The 22257-nt window shown below is 56.0% G+C and overlaps 2 protein-coding genes across 12 annotated transcripts in view; one reads left to right on the forward strand and one right to left on the reverse strand.

The window, feature by feature from the left end:
- Positions 1-15122, forward strand: part of ABCA3 (ATP binding cassette subfamily A member 3) — a 29307-nt gene extending 14185 nt beyond the window's left edge. For all 3 annotated transcript variants that reach the window (XM_082064993.1, XM_082064994.1, XM_082064995.1), the window contains 22 exons: positions 441-622; positions 1817-1963; positions 2315-2444; positions 3250-3404; positions 3819-3974; positions 4307-4517; positions 4816-4966; positions 6190-6288; positions 6485-6677; positions 7572-7875; positions 8199-8472; positions 9067-9271; positions 9758-9977; positions 10219-10377; positions 10898-11070; positions 11525-11659; positions 11809-12003; positions 12897-13084; positions 13185-13355; positions 13603-13790; positions 13898-13971; positions 14837-15122. In XM_082064993.1, coding sequence (XP_081921119.1) covers positions 441-622; positions 1817-1963; positions 2315-2444; positions 3250-3404; positions 3819-3974; positions 4307-4517; positions 4816-4966; positions 6190-6288; positions 6485-6677; positions 7572-7875; positions 8199-8472; positions 9067-9271; positions 9758-9977; positions 10219-10377; positions 10898-11070; positions 11525-11659; positions 11809-12003; positions 12897-13084; positions 13185-13355; positions 13603-13790; positions 13898-13971; positions 14837-14968 — 3842 coding nt within the window. In that variant the 3' untranslated portion in view covers positions 14969-15122. The remainder of the gene's footprint in view (positions 1-440; positions 623-1816; positions 1964-2314; positions 2445-3249; positions 3405-3818; positions 3975-4306; positions 4518-4815; positions 4967-6189; positions 6289-6484; positions 6678-7571; positions 7876-8198; positions 8473-9066; positions 9272-9757; positions 9978-10218; positions 10378-10897; positions 11071-11524; positions 11660-11808; positions 12004-12896; positions 13085-13184; positions 13356-13602; positions 13791-13897; positions 13972-14836) is intronic.
- On the reverse strand, positions 14421-21887 carry MCRIP2 (MAPK regulated corepressor interacting protein 2). Of its 9 annotated transcripts, none has more exons than XR_014185364.1 (8): positions 21729-21887; positions 21546-21627; positions 19656-19783; positions 19326-19427; positions 19045-19134; positions 18607-18689; positions 15117-15232; positions 14421-14943 (listed from the first exon to the last, which is right to left on the reverse strand). XR_014185364.1 is itself a non-coding variant. In XM_082065002.1 (7 exons), the coding sequence occupies exons 1-6, from the start codon at positions 21778-21780 to the stop codon at positions 18619-18621; spliced, it is 525 nt and encodes a 174-aa protein (XP_081921128.1). In that variant the 5' UTR covers positions 21781-21887; the 3' UTR covers positions 18181-18466; positions 18607-18618. The 9 variants fall into 9 exon arrangements, 4 of the variants coding, with proteins under 4 accessions (XP_081921128.1, XP_081921130.1, XP_081921127.1 ...); XR_014185365.1 differs by having other exon boundaries at positions 14421-15008; XR_014185366.1 differs by having other exon boundaries at positions 14421-15008; positions 15117-15277.
- Positions 21888-22257: the final 370 nt, after the last annotated feature.

Here is a 22257-nt window from a genome sequence, read left to right on the forward strand (position 1 = left end):
GCAAAATGCCATTATTGCTTCAGTTACAAAGCAAGCTCTGTTCTGAGGGATGGGAACCCATTGCATTTCCTCCTTCCCAATATATGTTTTCAATTTCTATGTTAATAAGAATTTGCTGTTAGTTCCAGCAGTGTCCACACTTTTGAAAAGTGGTGAAACTGAAAGGGTGGCTGGAGAACAGTTTGCTTCTTCCCAGAGTTGCAGCTGGATGTGACAGAAGCAGCACGATAGGGTGGGAAGCCTTAAGATGTCACTGCATATTCTGCTGCATCTTTTCTTTCCTTGGAAGGGGGACTGTAGAGCCATGCATGTGCTCCTCCTTACCAAGCAGTGCGTTAGGACAGGGGATGCTATCTGACAGTCTTGGAGAAGACTTTGTCTTTCTGGAGGACGCAGGAGGGCTCTCGGCAGAGGTAAGCAGTGCCCTGTGTGCATTGCAGGGACTGGCATTCAGTGGAGGGACCTCATGAAGCCCGTCAGTGTGGATGACAACTTCACCTTAGCCCAAGTGCTGGGGATGCTGCTCCTGGACTCGGTGCTCTACGGCGTGGTGGCCTGGTATGTGGAGGCTGTCTTCCCTGGGGAATACGGTGTGCCGCAGCCCTGGTACTTCTTCTTGACGGTGAGCACTGCTTACACACCCCTTCCAGTGAGCTTGACAGGTATCTCTCGGGGATGGTCCCTGCTTCTGTGCTATGCAGTGAGCTAGACCTACGTACAAGGGTGGCACCATCTGCCCTCCAAAATCAAGTGGTCTGCAGCATGTCCTCAGTAAAGGCTGATGCAGCTGTATTTTTTTACTGAATACGAAGGTCTCATTGGCTTTAAGTCTTTGTCCTGACACGTGCTGGTGTGCAGCCTGGTGTTAAGTGTCTCTGTGCCCAAGCAAAGGCATTGGAGAGAAGCCCCAGGTGTGAGCAACCAGATCCGGTCATTTGAAACTCCCCGAGTGATCTGGGCGGTCTGTGTCCCACTGCCAGCCCCCACGTGCTAGTGCCAGGGGATGGGTGACGACTGGCACCCTGTTAGCTGAGCTGCCCTCGCTCTGCCAAGTCAAATGCTTGGCATCACCTTCAGTGGCTATAGCTGCGGTGGTTACTGCTGAGAATTTTTGAACCACAGCAACATGATCAATTTTGATCATGTGAACGTATCCCTTGTTATTTGAGTGGAAGGTTTCTCCTCCGCCCCTCGAAATTCCTTATCCCAGCATTATTTCACTCCAGCATCCCACTCCCTCTTGCAGCTAGACCAGAGTAGCAAAGATTCAGATGTCTGCCAGACACCACAGTGGGATGCTGATTTTGAATCCAGGAGTTGTTAAATTGCTATTTCCACTGGGATCTGAGGTCCCGGACACTTACTTTCATTCCTGGAGAGCCAGGTCAAAAAAACGGCTGTAATCGCTGGACCCCAGGCTTTTTTATTTAGTGTATGTCAAGGTTTTTAGAGGGGTTGATCACCCATTGCATGGGGTGTTTTCCGGACAGGGTGTTTCTGCCTGAGCAGTTGTGCTTCTCATCAAAGTGCTGACTTTTCCATGGGACTGAAGATGGGGAAAAGCTGCCTGTGTAATCATGGGCAATCCTGCTGTAAGGGAAAGCCAGGGGAAGGCAGCAGGGTGGGAGGAGCAGCCTCATCCTCTGCCTGACCTGCCTGCCGAAGATGTGCTGGGTGGCAATTCCCAGGCCAAAGAGAGTGGTCATGGAGATCCCTGGGAGGCAACTGCATGGGAGGAGGAGGGTGGACGAGGCTGGGGAGAGGAGATGGTCTCTGCCTGTGCCTGAGTTTTTCTCTCTCTTCCTTCTTCCATCAGCCCTCGTACTGGTGCGGGCGCCCCAGGACTATCGTGGGAAAAGAGAAGGAAGAGGAGGAGGACCCTGAGAAAGCCCTGAAGAGCCAGTACATTGAGGAAGAACCTGCCGACCTCGTGTCAGGAATTAAAATAAAGCACCTTTCCAAGGTATTGACTGCCCAGCACAGCACAAACACACCATAATGTTGTTTTTGTAAAAAGTGCTGCCTGCGGGTGGCTCCCTTATCATTTCACTGCCCTCCTTGCCTGGGGCTCTGTTGCTTGGCTGCGGTAAGGCAGGTACAGCTTTTCCCCAGACCTGGCTGCTTTTTGTTGTGGGCTGAATTGTTAGGTACTTGCAGGTGCAATGACATCTATATTTAACCTAAATTAGACCTGTAGTCTAATGCCAACACCACTTGAACATCACAGGCTTTGACTGCTGGATGGAACGGAGAGGGCAGGTCTGAGAGCACTTGCCTTGAGTGCAGCATTGACTTGTTAACGTGATCTCTGCAGGTCTTCAAAGTGGGAAACAAGATGAAAGAGGCAGTCAAGGACCTAACAGTGAACATGTACGAAGGGCAGATCACCGTCCTGTTGGGACACAACGGGGCTGGGAAGACCACCACTCTGTCCATGCTCACAGGTACGAGCTGCGTCCCACTGTGAGGCTGGCACGGGGCAGGGAAGAGCTGATGGCTTGACTTGCAAAGAGGACTTGAACCCCATCTCCAAGCTTGGGAAGGGGTTTTTCTTCTTCTCTGGAGTACCTTCGGTTCACTGAGCTGTTGGTCAAGGATGCTGGGGTATTGAGAGGCCCATTGCCACCTGGGGAGACAGAGGGAGCGTGGGGGTCCCTGCCCAGCACTCCATGAGAGGGGGATCAGCCAGCTGGGGAAATGACAGCCAGTCTGTGTGTTGGAGAGCCCTAAGAAGAGAAATGACCTGCTATAAGATGAGTGTTTGCAGGCTTTGTCATGATAAGGCGTGGAGTGCATGGGCCAAGAACTGGTTGTCTTCATTCCTGAGCTGCTGAGCTCCAGGCAGCCTATTTTGGCATGGTGGACAGACTTAGGTGACCTTTGATGGTCCTTTCTTCCCCTTTCCCTGTCATTCTGTGCTGCTCCTGCCACCCAGGGTGCTCACAGGACCTTCTGGGGAGATCTGCCCTGGCCTTGCCCGGACCTCTGCCAGGCTTGCCTGCCCCCCTGGCTGCCTGCTGCTCGAACAGCACAGCCAGGTCCACCTCCTGCCTCTGGATGCCATGCAGCCCACCCTGCAGGCGGGAGGAGAAAGCTGTCGTGCCCCATCTTGAACAAGAGACCAGCTTGCTTACATTTTGGCAGAAAGCTGGGGTGGGAGATGCATGGCAGGACCCCCACCTTTGAATCTTTGCCACCCGGGGTTATCGTCAGCCCTGAGCCGAGATCGCTGTGTCTCGCTCCTCCCAGGTCTGCACTCGCCAACGGGTGGGCAGGCGTATATCAACGGCTACGAGATCTCCCAGGACATGGTCCTGATCCGCCGCAGCCTGGGCCTGTGTCCCCAGCACGACGTTCTCTTCGACAACATGACGGTGGAAGAACACCTCCACTTCTATGCAGGGGTGAGCAGGGTGCTTGTGGGGAGCATCTCCAGGCCCCTGGGAGCCAGCCCTGGGGGAGGCACCCCTGCAGCTACCCTGTGGCTTCGGGGAGGCTGGGAAAGCTTGGTGAGATCCGTTGAGCAGAACAGCCCTTTCCCCCTCTTTCTGCCTCATCTGCATGCAGGACCTCCCTGCTTGGCTGATGGAAGAGTGGAAGGTTTTGGGCAGCGTGGCTCTGTGGAGACCCCCATGCCGGCTGTGCCAGTTCCTTCAGGGTTGGGCAGGAGTCCATCTCTGTGCTTCCCCACTTCCCTGCCTGGCTGTGGAGGAGAGAGCATGGTGGGGTTTAGCAGCCGGTTGTTGATGTGGTGGGGAGGGTCATTGCCAGAGACATCCCTGCAGTGAGCCTTACCCTCCCTTTGCCCTGTCTGGCAGCTGAAGGGGTACCCACCATCCAAGTGCCCTGAGGAGATCAACCACATCCTGAGGATCCTCAACCTGGAGGACAAGCGCCACTCCCTGACCAAGGCACTTTCTGGCGGCATGAAGCGCAAGCTCTCCATTGGTATCGCCCTCATTGGGGACTCCAAGGCAAGTGTCTTTGGTGGGGCTCGCCTCGAGCCTTTCTCCCTGGGGCCTATGTAGGCCCTTCTGGTAGCGCTGAGGTTGTCTCTCGCCTGTGGTGAGCCAGTGGGAGATGCAGGGACAGTGAGGAGGGGGCAGGAGCACCTCCACAAAAAGGGACAAGTCTGACGACCACCCTTGAGGCTGCAGTGCAGCTCTGCTGCCTGGTAGCTGCTCACCCAAGCATGACCATCGCATGTATGTTGGGAGGTCAAGGCTCTTTCTGGGCCTTGGGTTTGCCATGTCCTGTGCTGCTGTGCCCAGCCCCTCTTTGACCAGCACCCATCTCCTGTGTGCAGGTGGTGATGCTGGATGAGCCGACGTCAGGGATGGACCCAGCCTCTCGCAGGGCCACATGGGACCTCCTGCAGCAGCAGAGGAGCAACCGCACCATCCTGCTGACTACCCACTTCATGGATGAGGCTGACCTGCTGGGGGACCGCATCGCTATCATGGCCAAGGGCGAGCTGCAGTGCTGCGGCTCCTCGCTCTTTCTCAAGCGTAAATACGGTAAGGGAGGAGCAGGCAGGCCACGCTTGATGTCTTCTCCTTGCCAGGGAGGAGCAGGAGGGGGATACAGGGCAGGGAGGAGGACCCACTGCTCCTTGTCTGGTGGCTGCTTGCTCCCAGTTGTGCTCTTCTGCCTCTTCTGAGACCCATCCCCACACTTGCTCTTGCATTGTGTCCATAGCCTAGGCAAAACCATCAATGCTCTGTGGTGCCTCAGCATCCCTCTCTGCTCCATCACCCCGGGGCCAGGCTGGGCTGTGATTTACCCTCCTCTCCCTTCTCTTGTGGCTCTGCCCAGGGGCAGGATATCACATGGTGATGGTGAAGGAGCCCTACTGCAACCTGGGGGAGATCTCCCGCCTCATCTGTCAGTACGTGCCCAATGCCACCATGGAGAGCAATGCCGGGGCAGAACTGTCCTTCATCCTGCCCAAGGAGAGCACACACAGGTAATGGCATTGTCCCCTGCATTCCTTCCCTGAGTGGGTCCCCTTGGCTGCACACGCTGGGGCACACGCTGTTGTCACGGGCTTGCTGGAAAGAAGAGCTGCTCCCTGCATCTTTGAGAGGGTGCAGGAGGAGGCACAATGCATCACTGATCTTGGAAAATAGAGTTCCCCTCTTCAGCACCATCCTGCCCTGTGTCTGCTGGCACACCGCTCTCCTGCCCCTGTGCCCACCATGTCATTGCCCATTCAGCAGCTGCCCGGGACAGCGTTGGTTGCTGGTGACGGCTGCACTGTGGTGGGTGGCACAAACAAAGCTCGTTGGTTTGGCTCTGAAACTAAATACTTCAAATCTTGGGTTCAGTTTTGGGCCCCTCACGACAAGAAAGACCTTGAGGTGCTGGAGCAAGTTCAGAGAAGGGCAATGGAGCTGGTGAAGGGTCTGGAGCACAAGTGTGATGAGGAGCATCTGAGGGGCCTGGGGCTGTTTAGCCTGGAGAAAAGGAGGCTGAGGGGAGACCTTATCCCTGTCTACAGCTACCTGAAAGGAGGTTGTAGTGAGGTGGGAGTTGGTCTTTACTCCCAAGTAACAAGCAATAGGATGAGAGGAAGTGGCCTGAAGTTGCAGCAGGGGCAGTTTAGTTTAGACAATAGGAAAAACTTCTTCCCAGAAGGGGCTGTCAGGCATTGGAACAGGCTGCCCAGGGAAGTGGTGGAGTCACCATCCCTGGAGGGGTTTAACAGATGTGTAGATGAGGTTCTTAGGGACGTGGTTTAGTGGTGGACTTGGCAGTGCTGGGTTAATGGTTGGACTCTGTGATCTTAAAGGTCTTTTCCAGCCTAAACGATTCTGTGATTCTGTATGGATCACTGAGGCTGCCTGTGGCAAGGAAGAGCAGAAGATGGAGCCCAAATGCTGGTCTCCTGGGGAGAGTGGGTTGCTGAGCACTGCAGGCAGCTCCAGCGCTGGCTGCAGGACTGATGCCCAGGGAGCCTTAACCTCTGAGTGTCCCCTCTCATCCTCTCCTTGACTTTGGCTGTGCTGAAATCCAAGGCCTGGGGACCCAGGGTGGTGTGCTGCACAGCTTTGCCTGCCATCCATTAAATGCAGGAGGCACCGTCTTCCTGGTGCCCCAAACAGAAGGTTGCTCTGCCAGGTGGATCTGACCATCGATGCCAGGAGAAGGGCTGAGCAGCAGCGTCTAACGCTTTGCTTCTCCATTCAGGTTTGAGGCACTGTTCACGGAGCTGGAGCAGAAGCGGGAAGAGCTGGGCATCGCCAGCTATGGCGCCTCGGTCACCACCATGGAGGAAGTCTTCCTGAGGTAAGCAGAGGGAGCTGGCCCCGGTGAGGTGTCATCTGATGGTGACCCATCCCCCTGTGCTTCAGTGATGGTGATGTCCTCCGCAGCTCCTCTGGGGTAGTGTTGGGTTTTGTCTCTTGGATTTGGCTTCCCCAGCTCAGAACAGCTTTATCCTACCTGGCATCAAGTTCCATCACCTGCTTTCCCCCTGGTGCAGGGTTGGGAAGCTGGTGGACTCCAGCATGGATATCCAGGCCATCCAGCTACCTGCTCTCCAGTACCAGCACGAGAGACGCTCCAACGATTGGGCCATGGATGACTCCAGCAGCCTGAGCGGCATGACAGACATGACGGACGACAGCGGGGCACTCATTACAGAGGACTGCTCCAGCATCAAGCTCAACACTGGGGTGAGTGCTGGGACTGTCAGTACAGCAGGAACGGGGAGAAGTGTTTTTTGGAGCAGGGTTACCTGCAGGGTTACCTACAGGTGGAGCCTCCCCTATGGCTGGTCTCATTGCATGTGGCTTTGAAGATCAAAATTGGAAGGTCAAATTGGAATCTGCATTTTTAGGGCAAATTATTTTTAGGATTATCAAGGTTGATCACTGCTATCCTCTTCATGTTAATCTTGAGGTCTACAGAGGTGCTCTTGAAGGTCTCCCAGGTGATCTAAAGTAGTTTTCACCTCCACTTGCTACATCACTTGGGATTTCCAGCAGGGAGGTGAGGAAAATCATCTTCCCTCCCTCGCTAGGATTGTGTTTCAGATCCCTGGCAGCCCTTCAAGGCCTGCTGCTTATGCGCCTGTGATAAATTTGCCTGTGCTTCTCAAGGACATGTCTCAAAGGCAGAAGGGGAGAAAGATGTTTATGGGTTTAAAAAGCAAAGAAGGTGCTTGCAGGGCCCAGGCTGGGAGCTCCCAGGTGTCTCAGCTCGATGGCTTTGGCAGGCGGCCGTGCTGCAGTAATCCCATTTGAGAACTTCATATGCTGAGAGTTGGAGGAAAGCAAAGGTCACAGCTGAAGCTGCTTTTAACACCTGAGATCCCATAGTGACTGCATGCCATTGGGAAGCTGTGGAGTTCAATGGGCTGACCTGCTGTGCTAGAGTCAAGCAGCTGCTCTGCTAATCCCTGGATAGGCTTGGCTGGAGAGCAGGCTCTGCTGCCAGCTCCTGGGCTACCTGCAGGACGGGGAGGTAGTTTTGGGGTCATTCCCCACATCAGCTGTGCGAGGTGACACAGCTGGGGGCGCTGTGTGCAGCTGGCAGGGCTGGTGTTGACCTGACTTCTCCCCTCCCAGTTCTACCTGTGCTGCCAGCAGTTCTACGCCATGTTCATGAAGCGAGCCATGTACAGCTGGCGCAACTGGAAGATGGTGGCGGCGCAGTTCCTCGTGCCTCTGATCTTCACTGCCTTTGCCCTCATTGTGGCCAAGACCTTCCCAGGACCCCGGGACTCCTCCCTGCTGAGGCTGACGCTGGAGCCCTATGGCCAGACCATCGTGCCTTTCTCCATCTCAGCTGCCTCGGGTCTGTCGCAGAGGTTGGCAGAGCAGTACGTGGAGCTGCTGGACACCCAGCGTCAGTCACCGCTGGAGGTGCTCGGTGAGGGTTCATGGAGCACCTGTGGGATGTGAAGGAGCCATGGGCATCTCCTGCCAGGGCCCTTGGTGCGGGTGGCTCGGGTCCCAGCTGCAGCATGCCTGACGTATCCCCTTGTATCGTCTCCTGCACGAGAGGGTACCACAGTTGGCAGGACCCGTCTGCACCCAAGCAGAGCTGCATTCTCCATAGCCCTGCATTTGTGGCCATCATCGGGGCTAGGGTGGGCCACCGGGGCTGCCACTCCTTAGGGTCTTTTCCAGCTGGCCTCAGTTTGCTCTCATGTGCTGGAGCCTGCTCATAACAGCCATGGTGGTGTTTGACAGGTGGCCTGGAGGACTACCTCATCTCAAGAGCCTCTGAGGAAGGGGGAGCCTTCAACGAGCACTACATTGCAGCCGCCTCCTTTGAAGGAGCTGGGAACCGCACGGTGGTCACTGCGCTCTTCAACAACCAGGCATATCACTCCCCTGCCACGGCCCTTATGCTGGCTGACAACGCTGTCTTCAGGGTACTGGCAGGTCCCAACGCCTCCATCACAGTCACCAACTACCCTCAGCCCCGCAACATCACTGAGAAGGCCAAAGACCAGCTCATGGAGTATGTCTGATGGCACAGCGCTTGCTTTCCTACCAGGGCTCGTGACTTCTATGGGTGTGGATGGGCTTGGTTCTACTGTTGTCTGTGGAGGAGCCAGGCTGGAGCTGCTCAGACCCAAACATAGCTGTGATTGTACTCAGGAGGTCAGGAGAGCAAAGCTGTGTGTACATGACTTACTTGCCTGCGCCTGGCAGCCACATCACCCCATGCGCATATCTCAGTGGTTGGGTATTCCCCTCTAGATACTGTTTGGGGTTGGTTTTCACCAAGTGCTCAGGGCAGAGAGGGCTGTATGCTTCACAAAATCCTGCGTCCAGGGTCTCTGAACCTCACGTGTAACCAGAGGGGACATGCGTGGGGCCTCACAAAGGCAGGGCAGAGGTTTGTGGTGGGCTAGGAGGGCTGTGCATGGGAGATGCTCATCTTACAGAGATGTGCTTCTACTGTGGGGTGTTTCTTCTGCGTGCTGGCTTGCTGGGTGAGTGTAGCCTCCACAAGAAGCATGGTGTGGGTGTGCTGTCTCTGTGTAGCCTCAGCATTGGTCTGTCAAGCTGTCCCTGTCCTGACCTGCCCCAATGCTCTCTCTCCTTGCAGAGGCCAGACCGGGTTTGCCATTGCCATCAACTTGCTGTACGGCATGGCCTCGCTCGCCAGCACCTTCGCTCTGCTGCTGGTCAGCGAGCGAGCCATCAAAGCCAAGCACGTCCAGTTCGTCAGCGGCGTCTACGTGGTCAACTTCTGGCTTTCCGCCCTGCTCTGGGACATCATCAACTTCCTCATCCCTTGTGCTCTGATGCTGGTGAGTCACTCCTGACACCCCAATACTCTCCTGTCCGTCCCTTGGGTGGGAGCTCTGGGTGCTGCTCCTCTGGGAGAGCTGGGGCACGTGTGGGTGCAGGGAAAAGGATGATGCCAATGGCAGCATCTCAGTTAATAGAAAGGACCAGCAAGAGAGCTATCCCTTGGTCCTACTGGGAGCTGGGCCATGGCCAACCAGTTGTGTCAGTTGGCTGCAGCCTCTAGCACCTGAACACTTGGGTGTGGGCACTAGAAAATCTCAAATACATGGGAACATGGAGAGGAGTTCCTCAGATCTACCCTTCTGCATCCCAGTCTGCAGAAAGAGAGCTTCCCTGGGGGACAGGCACAGGTAGAAACCGTCTGTAAGGGGTTATTATCCAGGTCAGAGTGGTGCTGCTGTTACCTTGCTGCCTGGGCCATTGAGATAAGGTGTCATCACTTGCAGTCAAGACAAACGTGTTCTTCTCGCATTGGTGTGCCACAGGTGATATTCCAAGCCTTTGACGTGCAAGCCTTCACCCAAGACAGCCACCTGGTTGATGTGATGCTGATCTTCCTCCTTTATGGCTGGGCCATCATCCCCCTCATGTACCTCCTCAGCTTCTTGTTCTCGGTGGCGGCCACAGCCTACACACGTCTCACCATCTTCAACATCCTCTCAGGCACGGCCACCTTCCTCGCAGTCACCATCATGAGCATCCCAGGTGGGTCACTGCCCTCTGTGCCTGCCCAGCACTGCACCCTGCTGTCACCAAGAAGATCCAGCCCCCACAGGGACTCTCACCTCAGGGCTGTCCCTACACTTGCAGAAAAACCCTATGACTGTTTATTCTCACCCATTAAACGTCACAGAGTTTGTTTTTCCTTCCAAACTTGAAAGTATCAGGGTCTTTCTCTAAAACCAGCTAACATCAATCTGTTGATCTTCCTGTCCTCCTCTTTCAGAGCTAGGCTTGGTGGACCTCTCCAAAACCCTGGATAAAGTCTTTCTTGTCTTACCCAATTACTGCTTGGGCCAATGCATCAGTGACTTCTACCAAAACTACGAGTTCATTCAGTTTTGTACCTCCTCCGTTGAAGCCATCTTCATCTGCAAGGCGTTCAGTGAGTCTCTGTGTTGGTCCTCACCTGGCCTCATCCTGGCCATCCCATCATGGCCACACTGGGGTGTCTCTGTGGGGTCTCTGTGGGGTGAGTGGTGGAGCTGGGCAGTTATCATGGGGCTCCTAACCCAGCCTGAGCAGTAGCTCAAGGTACCATTTTAAAGCAGAAACTGGGCAGCATTTGGCACTCATAGGTGATCCAATTAAGGAACCTTTTCCTTACTAATGATTTTGGAGGAAAATGTGAGCTAGGGAAAGTTTAACAGACAAGTAAAGAAATCCCAGTCCCAAGAGTAACTTGATCTCCTCTGTGTGCCTCTGCTGGGCATCTTCTGCCAGATCCTCTCCAGACGTGAATTCTCTTGTGGGATGTGTTGGAAAGAGCTGTGGGCTGGGAGCCCAGTGCGGGCTGGGATGGAGATGGAGCCTGGCAAAGCTTTGGGCTCACAGCTTTCTCTGGAGCTTATCTGCCCCTCCCCAGAGTGTGGATTGATTCTAGTTCAATTTTGATTCATCCTCAGATATCAGTTATCAGATGAACTACTTTTCCTGGGAGACGCCTGGGATCGGACGATACCTGACCTCCTTGAGCATCCAGGGTTTCTCTTTCCTCTTCCTCCTTTTCCTCATTGAGACAAACCTGCTCTGGAGACTGAGAACTTTGGTCTGTGGCATCTGCAGGCGGCGGAAATGGGTGAGCTGAAGCATGTGGGACAAATAATTAAGATACGCTCATGCCAAACAAAGCCCAGCAGTCTGTGTGACCTGGAGACATTGCCATACTGCTTGCTCAGGTCTTGTTCAAATTCCTTGGGTCTGTGGAGTCTCTCAACTTCAGTGCTCAGGGATTCAAATCCTGCTTCTCCCACCACACAAAGTGTCACTTGTAGGTCCCAAACTCCATGGGCTGTTTGCCTCTTCACCTAAACCACCTTTCTGGGGGAGCATCCCCAGAGCCGGTTGCTCAGAGGGGCAGATTCTGTTGGTTGTGTGAGTTGGCAAAGGTAATGAGGTATCCTCAGGAGTGGCTGATGGAGGAGGTGGATTCTGCCTGGGTTGGGAACACTTGTCCTGGGTCAGCATGAAGGAATGCACTTGTCCCACAGCAGCCAGGTGGCAAAGAGTGTTTTTTCTCCCCCTGTGTTCAGGTGGCTCTGCTGAACAGGGTGTCTGTGCTGCCAGAGGACCGGGACGTGGCAGATGAGAGGAAGAAGGTTTTGGAATCGCCACCAGAGCTGCTGTCATCTCTCAGCAGCCCTCTGGTCATCAAGGAGCTCACCAAGGTGAGGAGAACATGGCACTTCCTGAGCATCCTGCTGCTGGCAGAGCCATGGTCCTCACGATGCTGGTAAAGCCACCGCTTGCCTTGATGTCCCCTCGGGCACTTGGCACATGTGCTGACTGGCACAGCTTGTGCCTTGGTCTCCACCAGGTCTACGACAGCCGGGAGTCTCTGCTGGCGGTGGACAGAATCTCCTTGGCGGTCAGCAAAGGGGAATGCTTTGGTCTTCTCGGCTTCAACGGAGCAGGCAAAACCACCACCTTCAAGATGCTGACTGGTGACGAGAGCATCACATCAGGGGATGCCTTTGTGGATGGTCACAGCATTCTGGCCAACATCAAGAAGGTACCAGGGGCTGCAGAGGTGGAGGGCAGCATTACTGACAGTCCTGCATCTGCCTGGGCTGGGCCACTTTGCAAGCGCCTCTGAGGAGGACACGGTTGCAGTTGCCAGGGCTGGAGGTAATATCCCAGGGATGTTGTGTCCTTGTCTGGCCCAGTTCTCCCTCAGCTGGCCAGTTATCTGTAAGCAGTCCCCTCTCCACTGCGGCAACAGATGTGAAATGAATCTTGCGAGGGTTGCAAACCCTTTATCAAAGAGTTTAGCTCTGTAGTTGGAAACATGAGAAATGTGAGTGATCAGAGTCTGATGACGATGTCTCTAAAAGAAGTAGGTCAAACCTTTCTAGGCCCCTGGTAGAGGTCTTCTTGTTGGGAATTGCCCACTCCCTTTGGGAAAGCAAGAGATGAGCAGGGGTCAGGCTTTCAGTTAAGTCTCTGGACACCTCTACCACTGTCAGCCCCAGACAGTGTCAGGCCAGGAGAACATGGGGAGGATCTGACCTGAAAGCGTGGCCCCTCTTGCTTCCTCCCCTGGGACTCTGCCTTCTGTTGGGCTCTTGTCCCCAGAGGAGACCAGGATATGGGGAGGGTACAGACCCTCCAGTGCTTTCCTTCTCCTGTGAGCCTGGGCCACCTGAAATGGCCTCTCACAATGAGGAACCAGCTTGGGAAATGCTGCAGCAGATCACACAGTTTGTGTCCCAAGGCACACTGTGTGTGTCTATCCCCACCAGACTGGCTGCTCCAGCGATGGGGAAATTTCCCTCTTGTTTCACATGCAATTTCAGAGCTGAAGTTCAATCAGAGGTGCAGCGAAGCCCTGCGGGTGCCAAGGTACCTCTTGGCTTGGAGACCTTGCTTGTGAGCTAATCCCCATTGGGTTCCTCTTGCCTCGAGGTCCAGCAACGGATCGGCTACTGCCCGCAGTTCGACGCCCTCCTGGACCACATGACAGGCCGTGAGACGCTGAGCATGTACGCCCGGCTGCGGGGCATCCCCGAGCGCTACATCGGCAGCTGTGTGGAGAACATGCTGAGAGGGCTGCTCCTGGAGCCCCATGCCGACAAGCTCGTGAGGACCTACAGGTGAGAGGAGGCATGGAGGCACCCTATCCCCAGCCCATCTTGTGTGGCTCTTCCTGTTCTCCTGTCAGGTCTCTGTCCCCATTCCCATCTCCCTCTGCAGCGGTGGTAACAAGCGGAAGCTGAGCGCTGGCATTGCTCTCATTGGTGGTCCCCCCGTGATCTTCCTGGATGAGCCCTCCACCGGCATGGATCCCGTGGCCAGGCGTTTGCTCTGGGATGCAGTGACACGGACACGGGAGTGTGGCAAATCCATCATCTTCACCTCCCACAGGTGACACTTGTCCAGGCAGGGCTTGGCATAAAAGGTTGGGGAGTGGCCAGGAGGGTCCCAGGGATGGGAGCCACCTCCACAGCTGGGTGGGTGGGCACTGCCTGCAGCCAGTGCTGACTGGCTTTACCCAAATCTCCCTCCTCCAAAAGTGCAGAGAGGAAATCCACCTCCATCCTCTTCCCAGAAGCTTCTGCTGTTCTGTCTTGGTGCTCCTGCCCCGCTGAACAAGTCCTCTTCTGTCCTGCAGCATGGAGGAGTGCGAGGCGCTGTGCACACGGCTGGCCATCATGGTGAACGGACAGTTCAAATGCCTGGGCAGCCCCCAGCACCTGAAAAGCAAGTTTGGCAGTGGCTACACCTTGCTGGCCAAAACACGGAGTGAGGAGGAGGGTGAGCTGCAGGCCTTCAAGGCCTTCGTGGAGAAGACGTTCCCAGGTACTGTGAGCCGCTGGAGCACTTGACCTCCAAGGGAGGGCAGGATGCTGGTCATGAGCCTCAGTGAGTTTCCTAACTCGGAGTCTCTCCTTGCTGGTCTCTCCCAGGCAGTGTCCTGAAGCATGAGCACCAGGGCATGGTGCATTATCACTTGACCAACAAGAACCTCAGCTGGGCACAGGTAAGGGGGTGCTGGAGCACGTCCCACCCTGCTGCAGGACGGTGCCAGAGGACCAGCCCTATTCCCACCTCTTTGCATGCTCTTGATGCTTTGCTTTCACACTCAGCTCATCTTCCTTTACTCCCAGCGCCACAGTCTGTCCAAAATCCAGGTGATTTACGAATAAAAAGGGGTTTTCTCCCTGACCCCTTCCCACCTCCTGGCCCAAACAGGTCACCTGTATGTATGGTCAGTGTGCAGCACCCGGGACACACCGTGCGTGCTGAGTTGGAACTGCTCTGTCCCACACCCCAAACTCTGTATATACTGTGTTTGTAGTGTATACAGTATATAGTTTTATATGTCTCTCTGTATTCTATATATTCTATGTAGAGTATGTAGTATAGAGTATACATACTAAATATGCTTTATAGAGAGTACACAGTGTACAGATACATATAAAAACTACATATAGTTACATAATATATATGAAAACCTATTCTATATACAGATAGTTTTATATATATAGTATATATACTACATCGGTTTTGATATATATATTTTGCATATGTAACATTGAGGAGAAACCTTGGGCTCAGAGATATATAAAAAACCACATACATATGTATCTCATATATATATGTAAATATGTAAAAATATATATATATATAAAAATATATAAATAAAAACCATACATTTTTAAATGCAGACAGGTACTCTGCTAAATAATCCATCTCCTGGCATCCCACCACCCTCCCGACAGGGAAGGTTTCACTTCCCCTGCGTCTCCCTGGAGGAAATGCTTCCTCTGCTTTCTTGGTCACAACCTGGGGGTTTCTGCTGCAGCTGAGGTCCCCTGCCATGACGACTGTGCTGTCCCTTGCAGGTCTTCGGGGCCTTGGAGAAAGCCAAAGAGAAGTATCGCTTGGAAGACTATTCAGTGAGCCAGATATCCCTGGAGCAGGTCTTCATGAGCTTCACTCGCTTCCAGCACTACACAGAGGACAGAGGGAAATGAGCCCCAACTGGTGCCCTTCGTCATGGACTGGCCCTGCTGCCTATACATAGTATATATAGAGACAATAATTTATATATCGGCGTGTCTTAAATAATGTATAAATGTAAGAAACTTTTCACCGGGGAGGGGGGAGAGGATGGCGTTGTACCTTCTGCCGTTGGGAACACAAGCGTGCACATTGTGTGCCGCCACAGCGCTGGCGCGGGTCCGGGTGTGAGTGTGTGTGTGCATGTGACACTTCCACTCTCCAGCCTTCATTCCTGTCTATACAAAAGGAAAAAAAAAAAAGCCCCAAAAGCAGGGGGAAGCCTGGATGGGTGGAGATGGGTGTTGGGAATCGGGCCAGCGGAGGGGGAGCGGGGTGCTGTCCCCAAACCCACCACACTCCCCCTGCCCCTCTTCCCTGCCCAGTGCTTGCACCCATCAAGATGCTGCTTTGTGGTCTTCGCCCGCATGTCGATGTGTATCGTTAGGTGGTTTGCTCGTGGTTTAACGGGAGGCTGTTAAGTAGATCCAAACCATTCACTGGGTTGATTAGGATGTGCTATGGTTGCCCTTAGAAGCACTTTGTGTCTGTCTGGAGGGGACAAGGCAACGTTCCTGTCTGAGGGAGGAGCCTCTGTTTCCTTTAATCTCTTAGAAAACCTGTCCCCCTCCAGCCTGTTGGCTGGTGGGGGGAGGCGAGTCTGTCCCGAGGAGCTGGCACCGTGCAGGCTGTGCCGCGCTGGGCGGGAGGAGGACGTGCCATGGAGAAATGCCCAGAGCTTGGCCCTGGGTACAGCACGTGACAGGTACAGCTGCAGAGCCAGAGCTCCAGCCGAAGGCAGCGATGGGTGAGGTGTTGCAGGGTGCCTGGGGACGCTGCTGGGCCCACTATTGCGTCCATTAAAAAGTTTCACCAGCAGCACTGGTTATGGAGGCCAGCGATGCTCTCGCTGTGCCCATGTCCTGCTCATTGTCCCATTACATCCTGCACAGCTCTGGCCAGAGCACATCCATCCCTGTCCCCTCTGCACCACGCTGGGCTGCTCCAGCAGCTGGCAGGGAGCAAAGGTGCTGCCCACACCTTGCCCGGCTGTGGGGATGCTGCTGGCTGGGTACATTGGGCACAGGCATGGGCAGCAACAGGTATTTCTTTTCGATGTCTCCCAGTGGGTGGGTTGCTTTTTGTTTGTTTTTTTTGTTTTAAATCCGTGTTGATTCTTGTCTGTCCTTAACTAGTCCCTGTGTCACCTGGGGGCAGTCCCCTTCGGGCTCGCTGCTCCGCGATCAATGCAGAGCTATTTGCACTATAGTAATACACACAATTGCACATAACTAAATGAATTAATATTTATGGAGAGGGGTGCTGATTCCCTTCTAGTGATTGCATTGTCAGGGGTTGGGTTATATTTTTGGGTTGGGTTTTTGTTTTGTTCCTGTGACTGACGCATCCTTTCCTGTTCCATTTTTTTATTTCTTTTTTTCCCTTTGCCTGATGTTCAAAACGATGGTGCATCATGTTACTAAGAATTTCCCTGGATCTTACTGACGTGTGTTTTCATTAGTAAGCAGCCAGCAGGTGAATGGCATCCCTGAACACCTCAAGAGATGCTGGTGTGGAAGGTTTGCTCCCTGGGAGCATCTCTGTAGGTGGCAGAGCCACCCACTGCCAGGGACATCGTGCAGTGGAAAAACTCCAGCACCAGAGACCTGTACAAGAAAAAAGGGAGGATGCTTTCTGGTGGGAGGTTGCCTGGAACCACCAGGAAACTGCTGGGACCCCCCAGTAATGGGTGTTTTTGTGAGATAGGGCAGGATGCAGCAGAGCCTCTGGGGCTTTGCCTGGGATTGGGAGCGGTGGGAAAGTGGACTGCAGGAGGGCAAGATGGCCAAATTGCCACAGGCTGGCAGTGTCCTGAGCAAAGTGGCAAAAGGAACAACAGCTGAGACCCCTGGAACATGTCCCATTGGGGTACTGGGGATCCCCACCTGGGGCAGGTGGCACAGAGACAGCATCGCCCCCAGCCTCCATGGCAGAGCTGGTGGTAGAGAAGTCAATGGCAAGGATGGCATCTCCCCCAGCACCAGCCCCCCCAGCCCTGGGGTCATCCTGACCTAAACTAAGAAAATTTTAATGAAGCAGTGTTTCTTGGTCACAGGGTGCTGTCACAACCCTCCCCTCGCACCAAGACAGGAGCTGGGCTGTGCCCAGTGCTGCTCAATCTATTTCGGTTACGGCCGCAGCACAAAGCCACCCCAGCCCAGGGCAGGGCAGGAGGACCAGGGTTGCTCACTAGACACTCACACTCAGGGTCAGACAGGTTTTGTGCTGGCAGTGTCATGGCTGCTGCTGGCCATGGTGGCCCTGGGTGGTGGGAGAACTATCACAGGTCCCAGGCAGCTGCTGCTCACCTCTGGCTGCAGTGTGGTCATTATTTCCATCATAGGAATAAAGACTTTTTTTTCCAGTGAGTGTTTCCTGGCCTCCTTTGGAGTCAGAGAGCAGCTCCAGCCCTGGTGGGCTTGGGCTGCTCTGGTCTCCTGCTCTCTGACTTGGAAGGAGACACAGGGGAAGGTGGGGAGGTGGGCTTCCAAAACCTGGCCTGGGAGGGCTCAGTCCAGCCTGGAAGAGCCCAGTCCAGCCTGGAAGAGCCCATGGGCTGAGTGGTTTTTGTGCACCATGTGCCTCTGGGAACAGAAGTTCATATTTTCCACCACATGGAGCCACAACCACCCTTGGCTACAGCCCCCCCTCCCACTGCACCCCAACAGCCATGGGCAAGGGGGAAGACCTTGAGCTCAGGGCTTAAAATGGCTTCTGTGAAAACACTATCAAGAGCCTTCATGGCAGTGAGGGGCTGGCTGCGGCACCTTCATTCCTGCAGCTTTACCCCCCAACACATGCTGCACCCTGGCTCCAAACCACAACCAGCATGCTCAGCCCCTACCTGTGTCCCCTGCAGCTGCCCATATGTACCGCCCCCCCATCCCAAATGTACACCCAAGGCAGCACCAGCCCCTGGATGAGTCCAGGGAGACAGACATGCTTCTCCAAGGAAGATGAGATACTCCAAGCCCTTTGTCTCCAGAGTGCTATGGTACCCATTTAGCTGGGACTCCACCACAAGCATCCCACCCTCCACGCCACAGCCTGGGCACGATGCTGCACCCCACCTGCTTCACCACCTCCTGGCAAACGCATCCTCCCCATTGCACAAGCACCTTTCCACTGGCAGTTTCAGTGCTTTATTGTCTGGGGTGGTCCTGCTACAGCACCCCACTGTCCTCCCCGTGGCTGGAGCCGCAGGTGGGGGTCCGCTCCCTCATCCCCAGCACAGCACCGCAGTGTCCCTGGGAGCTGGAAGCTGCAGCGGTCCAAGAACTGGCACTTAAGGAATCCTGGCTGGGGCCACAGGTTGCTCCTCCACACTGGGCACAGGGAGGGGGCATGTGGCTGGGCATGGCTGTGGTCCGGTCCCGCTGGCCTTGCAGCAAGGGTCACTTTATTTCGGTCATCTTTTAAAAATGTGGTTCAAAAACGCCACTAGTTCTGGGTTCTGACCAGATGCTCTTAGCTTTGTTTCTTTTAAAAACAAAGAGGGAAAAAAAACAAAACAAAACAAAAAAAAAAAACAACAAAAAAAACCAACCCAAACCTTTCTTCCCTTTTATGAACAGTTTTCAATTTTGGCCAGAAATTGCTGTGCCCACCACTCCTCCAGGTCAATGGGAACAAAGTCTGAAAAAGAGGGGAGGGAGAGAAAAGAGCATAGCAGAACAGTTGGAGAGTAAGCAGAGCTCCAGCTGTCCCCCCCGAGCTGCACCATTTGCCACCAGGAAAATGAGGCCCCAGAATTTCCCGCTCCAATGCCCAGGCCAGACTGGGTTTACAGGGACCTTCTTCTCTTGGGGACTTCTTAATCACTGCAGGAGCCCACAGGCTGCATTCACAGCCCTTGCTCCAGCTCCCATCAGAGAAGCACAATGTCCCCGGCCCTGCTGCACTCCAGCTTGGTCCTGGGCTTGGCCCTGGGAAAGGCAGGTCCCCAGGGCAGGACCTGGGGGGCTACTCCCCAGCATGACATTGAACCCACCTGGCTGGCTGAAGAAGGCACTGTTTCCAGAAGAGTCATCAACAGGGCATCCTGCTTGCTTGTGCTCCTCCAACAGGGCATGGTGGGACACTGTGCCAGGGGCCAGTTGCCACCAGCATCTCCCTGAGCAGCCTCAGCATTGGCAGGACAGACCCAACCCATCCTCTGCCACATCAGCACTGGGATTACCCTTCTCCTCCCACTGCAGCCCTGCTCAGGTGCCCAGCTGAGCCCACACCAGCTCATTGCACCCCTGAGTGCTACAACTACTTCCCACTTACTTTTCAGTCCGGGGTTGGGGGTTTTCTCTACATACTGCACGGGGCCGCAGGCACTGTCCCCGCTCCGGCTGCCGTCCAGCTGCTGCTCTACCTGCTGCCAGGCTGGGAGGGGGGAACAGGCAGTGGATGATTTGGGGATGGGGATTTCCCAGCCCAGGTGAGCCACAGCAGAGGAGCAGGAAGGGGGGCAGCTGCCCAGGCTGGGGACCTTATCCCTGCCACCAAGGTCCCCAGCACAATGCAGCTGCCTCAGAAGGGACCCCATGTCTTCCAGCCCCACAGGACACGACAGCAAGTGGGTGGCTGCACTGAGGGACCTTCTGCCCTCACCTTCATAGATGAAGCGGACGTTTTCTTCATGGGCCAGCGTGTAGCACTCCTCGGGGGCTGAGACCTGCTGCAGCAGCACCTGCGGCCTCTTGCCATTTACTCTGTTGAAGACGAGTTTCTGGGCTGGGCTGTCAACGGAAACAAGTGGGAGGTAAGGGGGGATGGGCAGCTCTTCTCACCACAGTTTGGAGCAAGGACAGGGGCTGTCCAGCTCCCCCAGGTTGCCCCACAGCATGCACACTCAACCACAGCCCCAGCAAGACTGGGGCACAGTTACAGCCAGCCAGCCCTGTCCCCAAGGGAGGGGACCAAAAGGGATCCAGCCCCCAGGGAGAAGGGGTTCCTGCACAGGGAATGGTGTCAGGGATGCCGCCTAGGGAAAAGTACAGGCCACCTGTGTCCCACCCATCCTCCAGTCCTGGCACCAAGTGCAATCCCTAAAATAAATTTGTCACCAAAATTGCTGAAATATCAGGAAAATGAAAGTGAAATCCAGTTGGGCACTGGGCAGGGGGATGAACTGCGGTGCCATCCTCTGCAGACCAAGCACCTGGGTTTGCTGGAGCAGTCCCAGCCCCCAAGACATTCCCAAGGTACCCTAGGACTGGGATGAAGCCCTCTGCCAACTGGGAGCCAGTCAGGCTTCCTCAGACCTGGGATCCCCTCCTGGGAGCAGGGCACTCCAATCAGGCTCGGCCTGGAAACAGCAAAACCAAGCAGATCAAAATGAAAGGTTTGGGATGAGACTTGTGGGCACATTTGATGCAAAACTTCAGTATTTTGGCTTTTCTGCCCAGCTTCAGGGCAGAACCCATCTGCAACAGCCACGTTTCTCACAGGACAAAGTCTAAGGGGCCCCGGGAGTGCAGGCAGGTTACAGTTTGCAGGACAGGCGAGACCAAGAACAGGCAGCCCCTGCCTGCACCTCTCCTGCTGGTTCTGCAGGCAGAGCCCAGGGCAGGTTAACACACCCCAAACCGCACGTGGCCGGGGGGGCACCGGGCAGGCAGCAGCCAGGAACATGCTCAACAAACCTGCCTAAAGGAGGGTAAGCGTGGTAGCAGCCACACCAGTTAATTAATGAAAGATCCCAGGTAGGAGGGGAACTGGAGGGGAGGTTTTTCTCATCCATTTCTTGCAGCTGGAGGAAACGGGCAGAATCGTACAGGCCCCACAGCACAGAGCTGCCTGCGCTGCCTGCCTGGGGTTTGCCCCCAGCTGTCCAGCCAAGAAAGCATCTCCTGAGGAGAACCTTCCATCCACTCCAACACCTGCCCAATAGCTTATTTCTGCTAGATGCTAGGACTTTCACCCAAAAGCTACTCCCCGTCCTTCCATCCTTTAGGGACAAGAGACAATCTCCAAACCCTCCGTGGATCCGGGGCTGCAGCTGGGACCTGCCACCCCCGTGGAGGCGGCGGTGACACCGGCGCTGGGTCAGCCCGCGGGCTGGTGCAATCGGTGCCTCCCGCGGGCGGCCGGGGGGCGTTGCACAACCTCGGCCCCGCTCTGGCAGCCCGGCCCCCCCTCGCCGGCCTCGCCGGGGCGGGCAGCCCGCCGCTGCCTGCACTTTGCCCGCTCCTCCGCTGGCAGATCCCGCACCCCCGGTGCTGTTCGGAAGCCGTTTCTGCCCGAACCGCACCGGGGAGCGGGGGAACACCAACTCCAGTCCCCACCATGCGGGGCGGCCCACGCCGCGCGTGGACAGCCTCCGTGGAAAGCGAGCGGGGACTGGCAGCGCTGCAACCCCCCGCGCGTCCCAGCATGCGGGCACCGACCAACGGTCCCCGGTCGCCCGCCCCGCGCCGTCCGCGGCCCCTCCCCCGGCAGCGCGGCCCGGCCGCCCCGGTAACCTTTCCCCAAGGTCACGGCCGCCGCCGCGGGGCTCACCTGGCGGGGGGCCAGGCGCCGGGCTGGAGCCGGCCCCGCAGCTCACCCAGTTTGCTGCTCTCCACCGCCTGCTGCGTCGGACCTGCGGGCAGCGGCGGGGCGTCAGGGCGGACCGGGGGAGCGGAGCGGGACGGGGCCGGTGCCCACGCCCCGGCACCCCCTTTTCCCCCGCGTCCGCGGTACCTGTGCGGCGCTGCGTGGCCAGCTTGCTGGGGCCGCGCGTCAGCGTGTACATCCTGCGGCTGCGGCCGCGGCCCCTCCGGCCCCGCCGCCCCCGCCCGAGTGCGGCGCGCGCCCCTCGCCGGGCCTTTAACGGGCCGGCCCGGCCGCCGCGACACGCCCCCCCCGCCCTTAAAGGGCCCGCGCGGGACCGGCCCGTGGGGGCAGCGGAGCGCGGGGCACCCGCGGAGGTGTGTGAGGGGCGGGTGGAAGGCGCGCGTGGGAGGTGTTAGAGACAGGCGCGGGGGGGTGTGGGGGACATTGGAGGCGCTTTGGGGGTGTGGGGGACACGTGGGAGGCACGTGGGACACTTCAGGGGCACACGGGGGGTGTGGGAACCGGCACGTGGGGTATGTAGCAGACATACATGGGATGTAGGGACACACGGGTCACAGGGCAAATAGGAGGAACATGCGGAGGCACGCGGGACACATGGGCACATGTGAGACGTGGAGGGCACACAGGGGACACACGGGGAAACATAGAGGGTACA

This window comes from Streptopelia decaocto, assembly GCF_964273445.1.
Source record: "Streptopelia decaocto genome assembly, chromosome: 13".
In the NCBI taxonomy this organism is placed as follows: Eukaryota; Metazoa; Chordata; class Aves; order Columbiformes; family Columbidae; genus Streptopelia; species Streptopelia decaocto.

What these genes read in the sequence shown, in the direction of transcription:
- MCRIP2 (XM_082065002.1), bottom strand. Translation starts at nt 21,780, where the DNA reads ATGTACACGCTGACGCGCGGCCCCAGCAAGCTGGCCACGCAGCGCCGC. An exon ending in GGCGCCTGGCCCCCCGCCAG is followed by an intron (nt 19,784 to 21,545) that starts GTGAGCCCCGCG and finishes TTCCGTTGACAG; the next exon opens with CCCAGCCCAGAAACTCGTCT. An exon ending in CCCCAACCCCGGACTGAAAA is followed by an intron (nt 19,135 to 19,325) that starts GTAAGTGGGAAG and finishes CCCCTGGCACAG; the next exon opens with TGTCCCACCATGCCCTGTTG.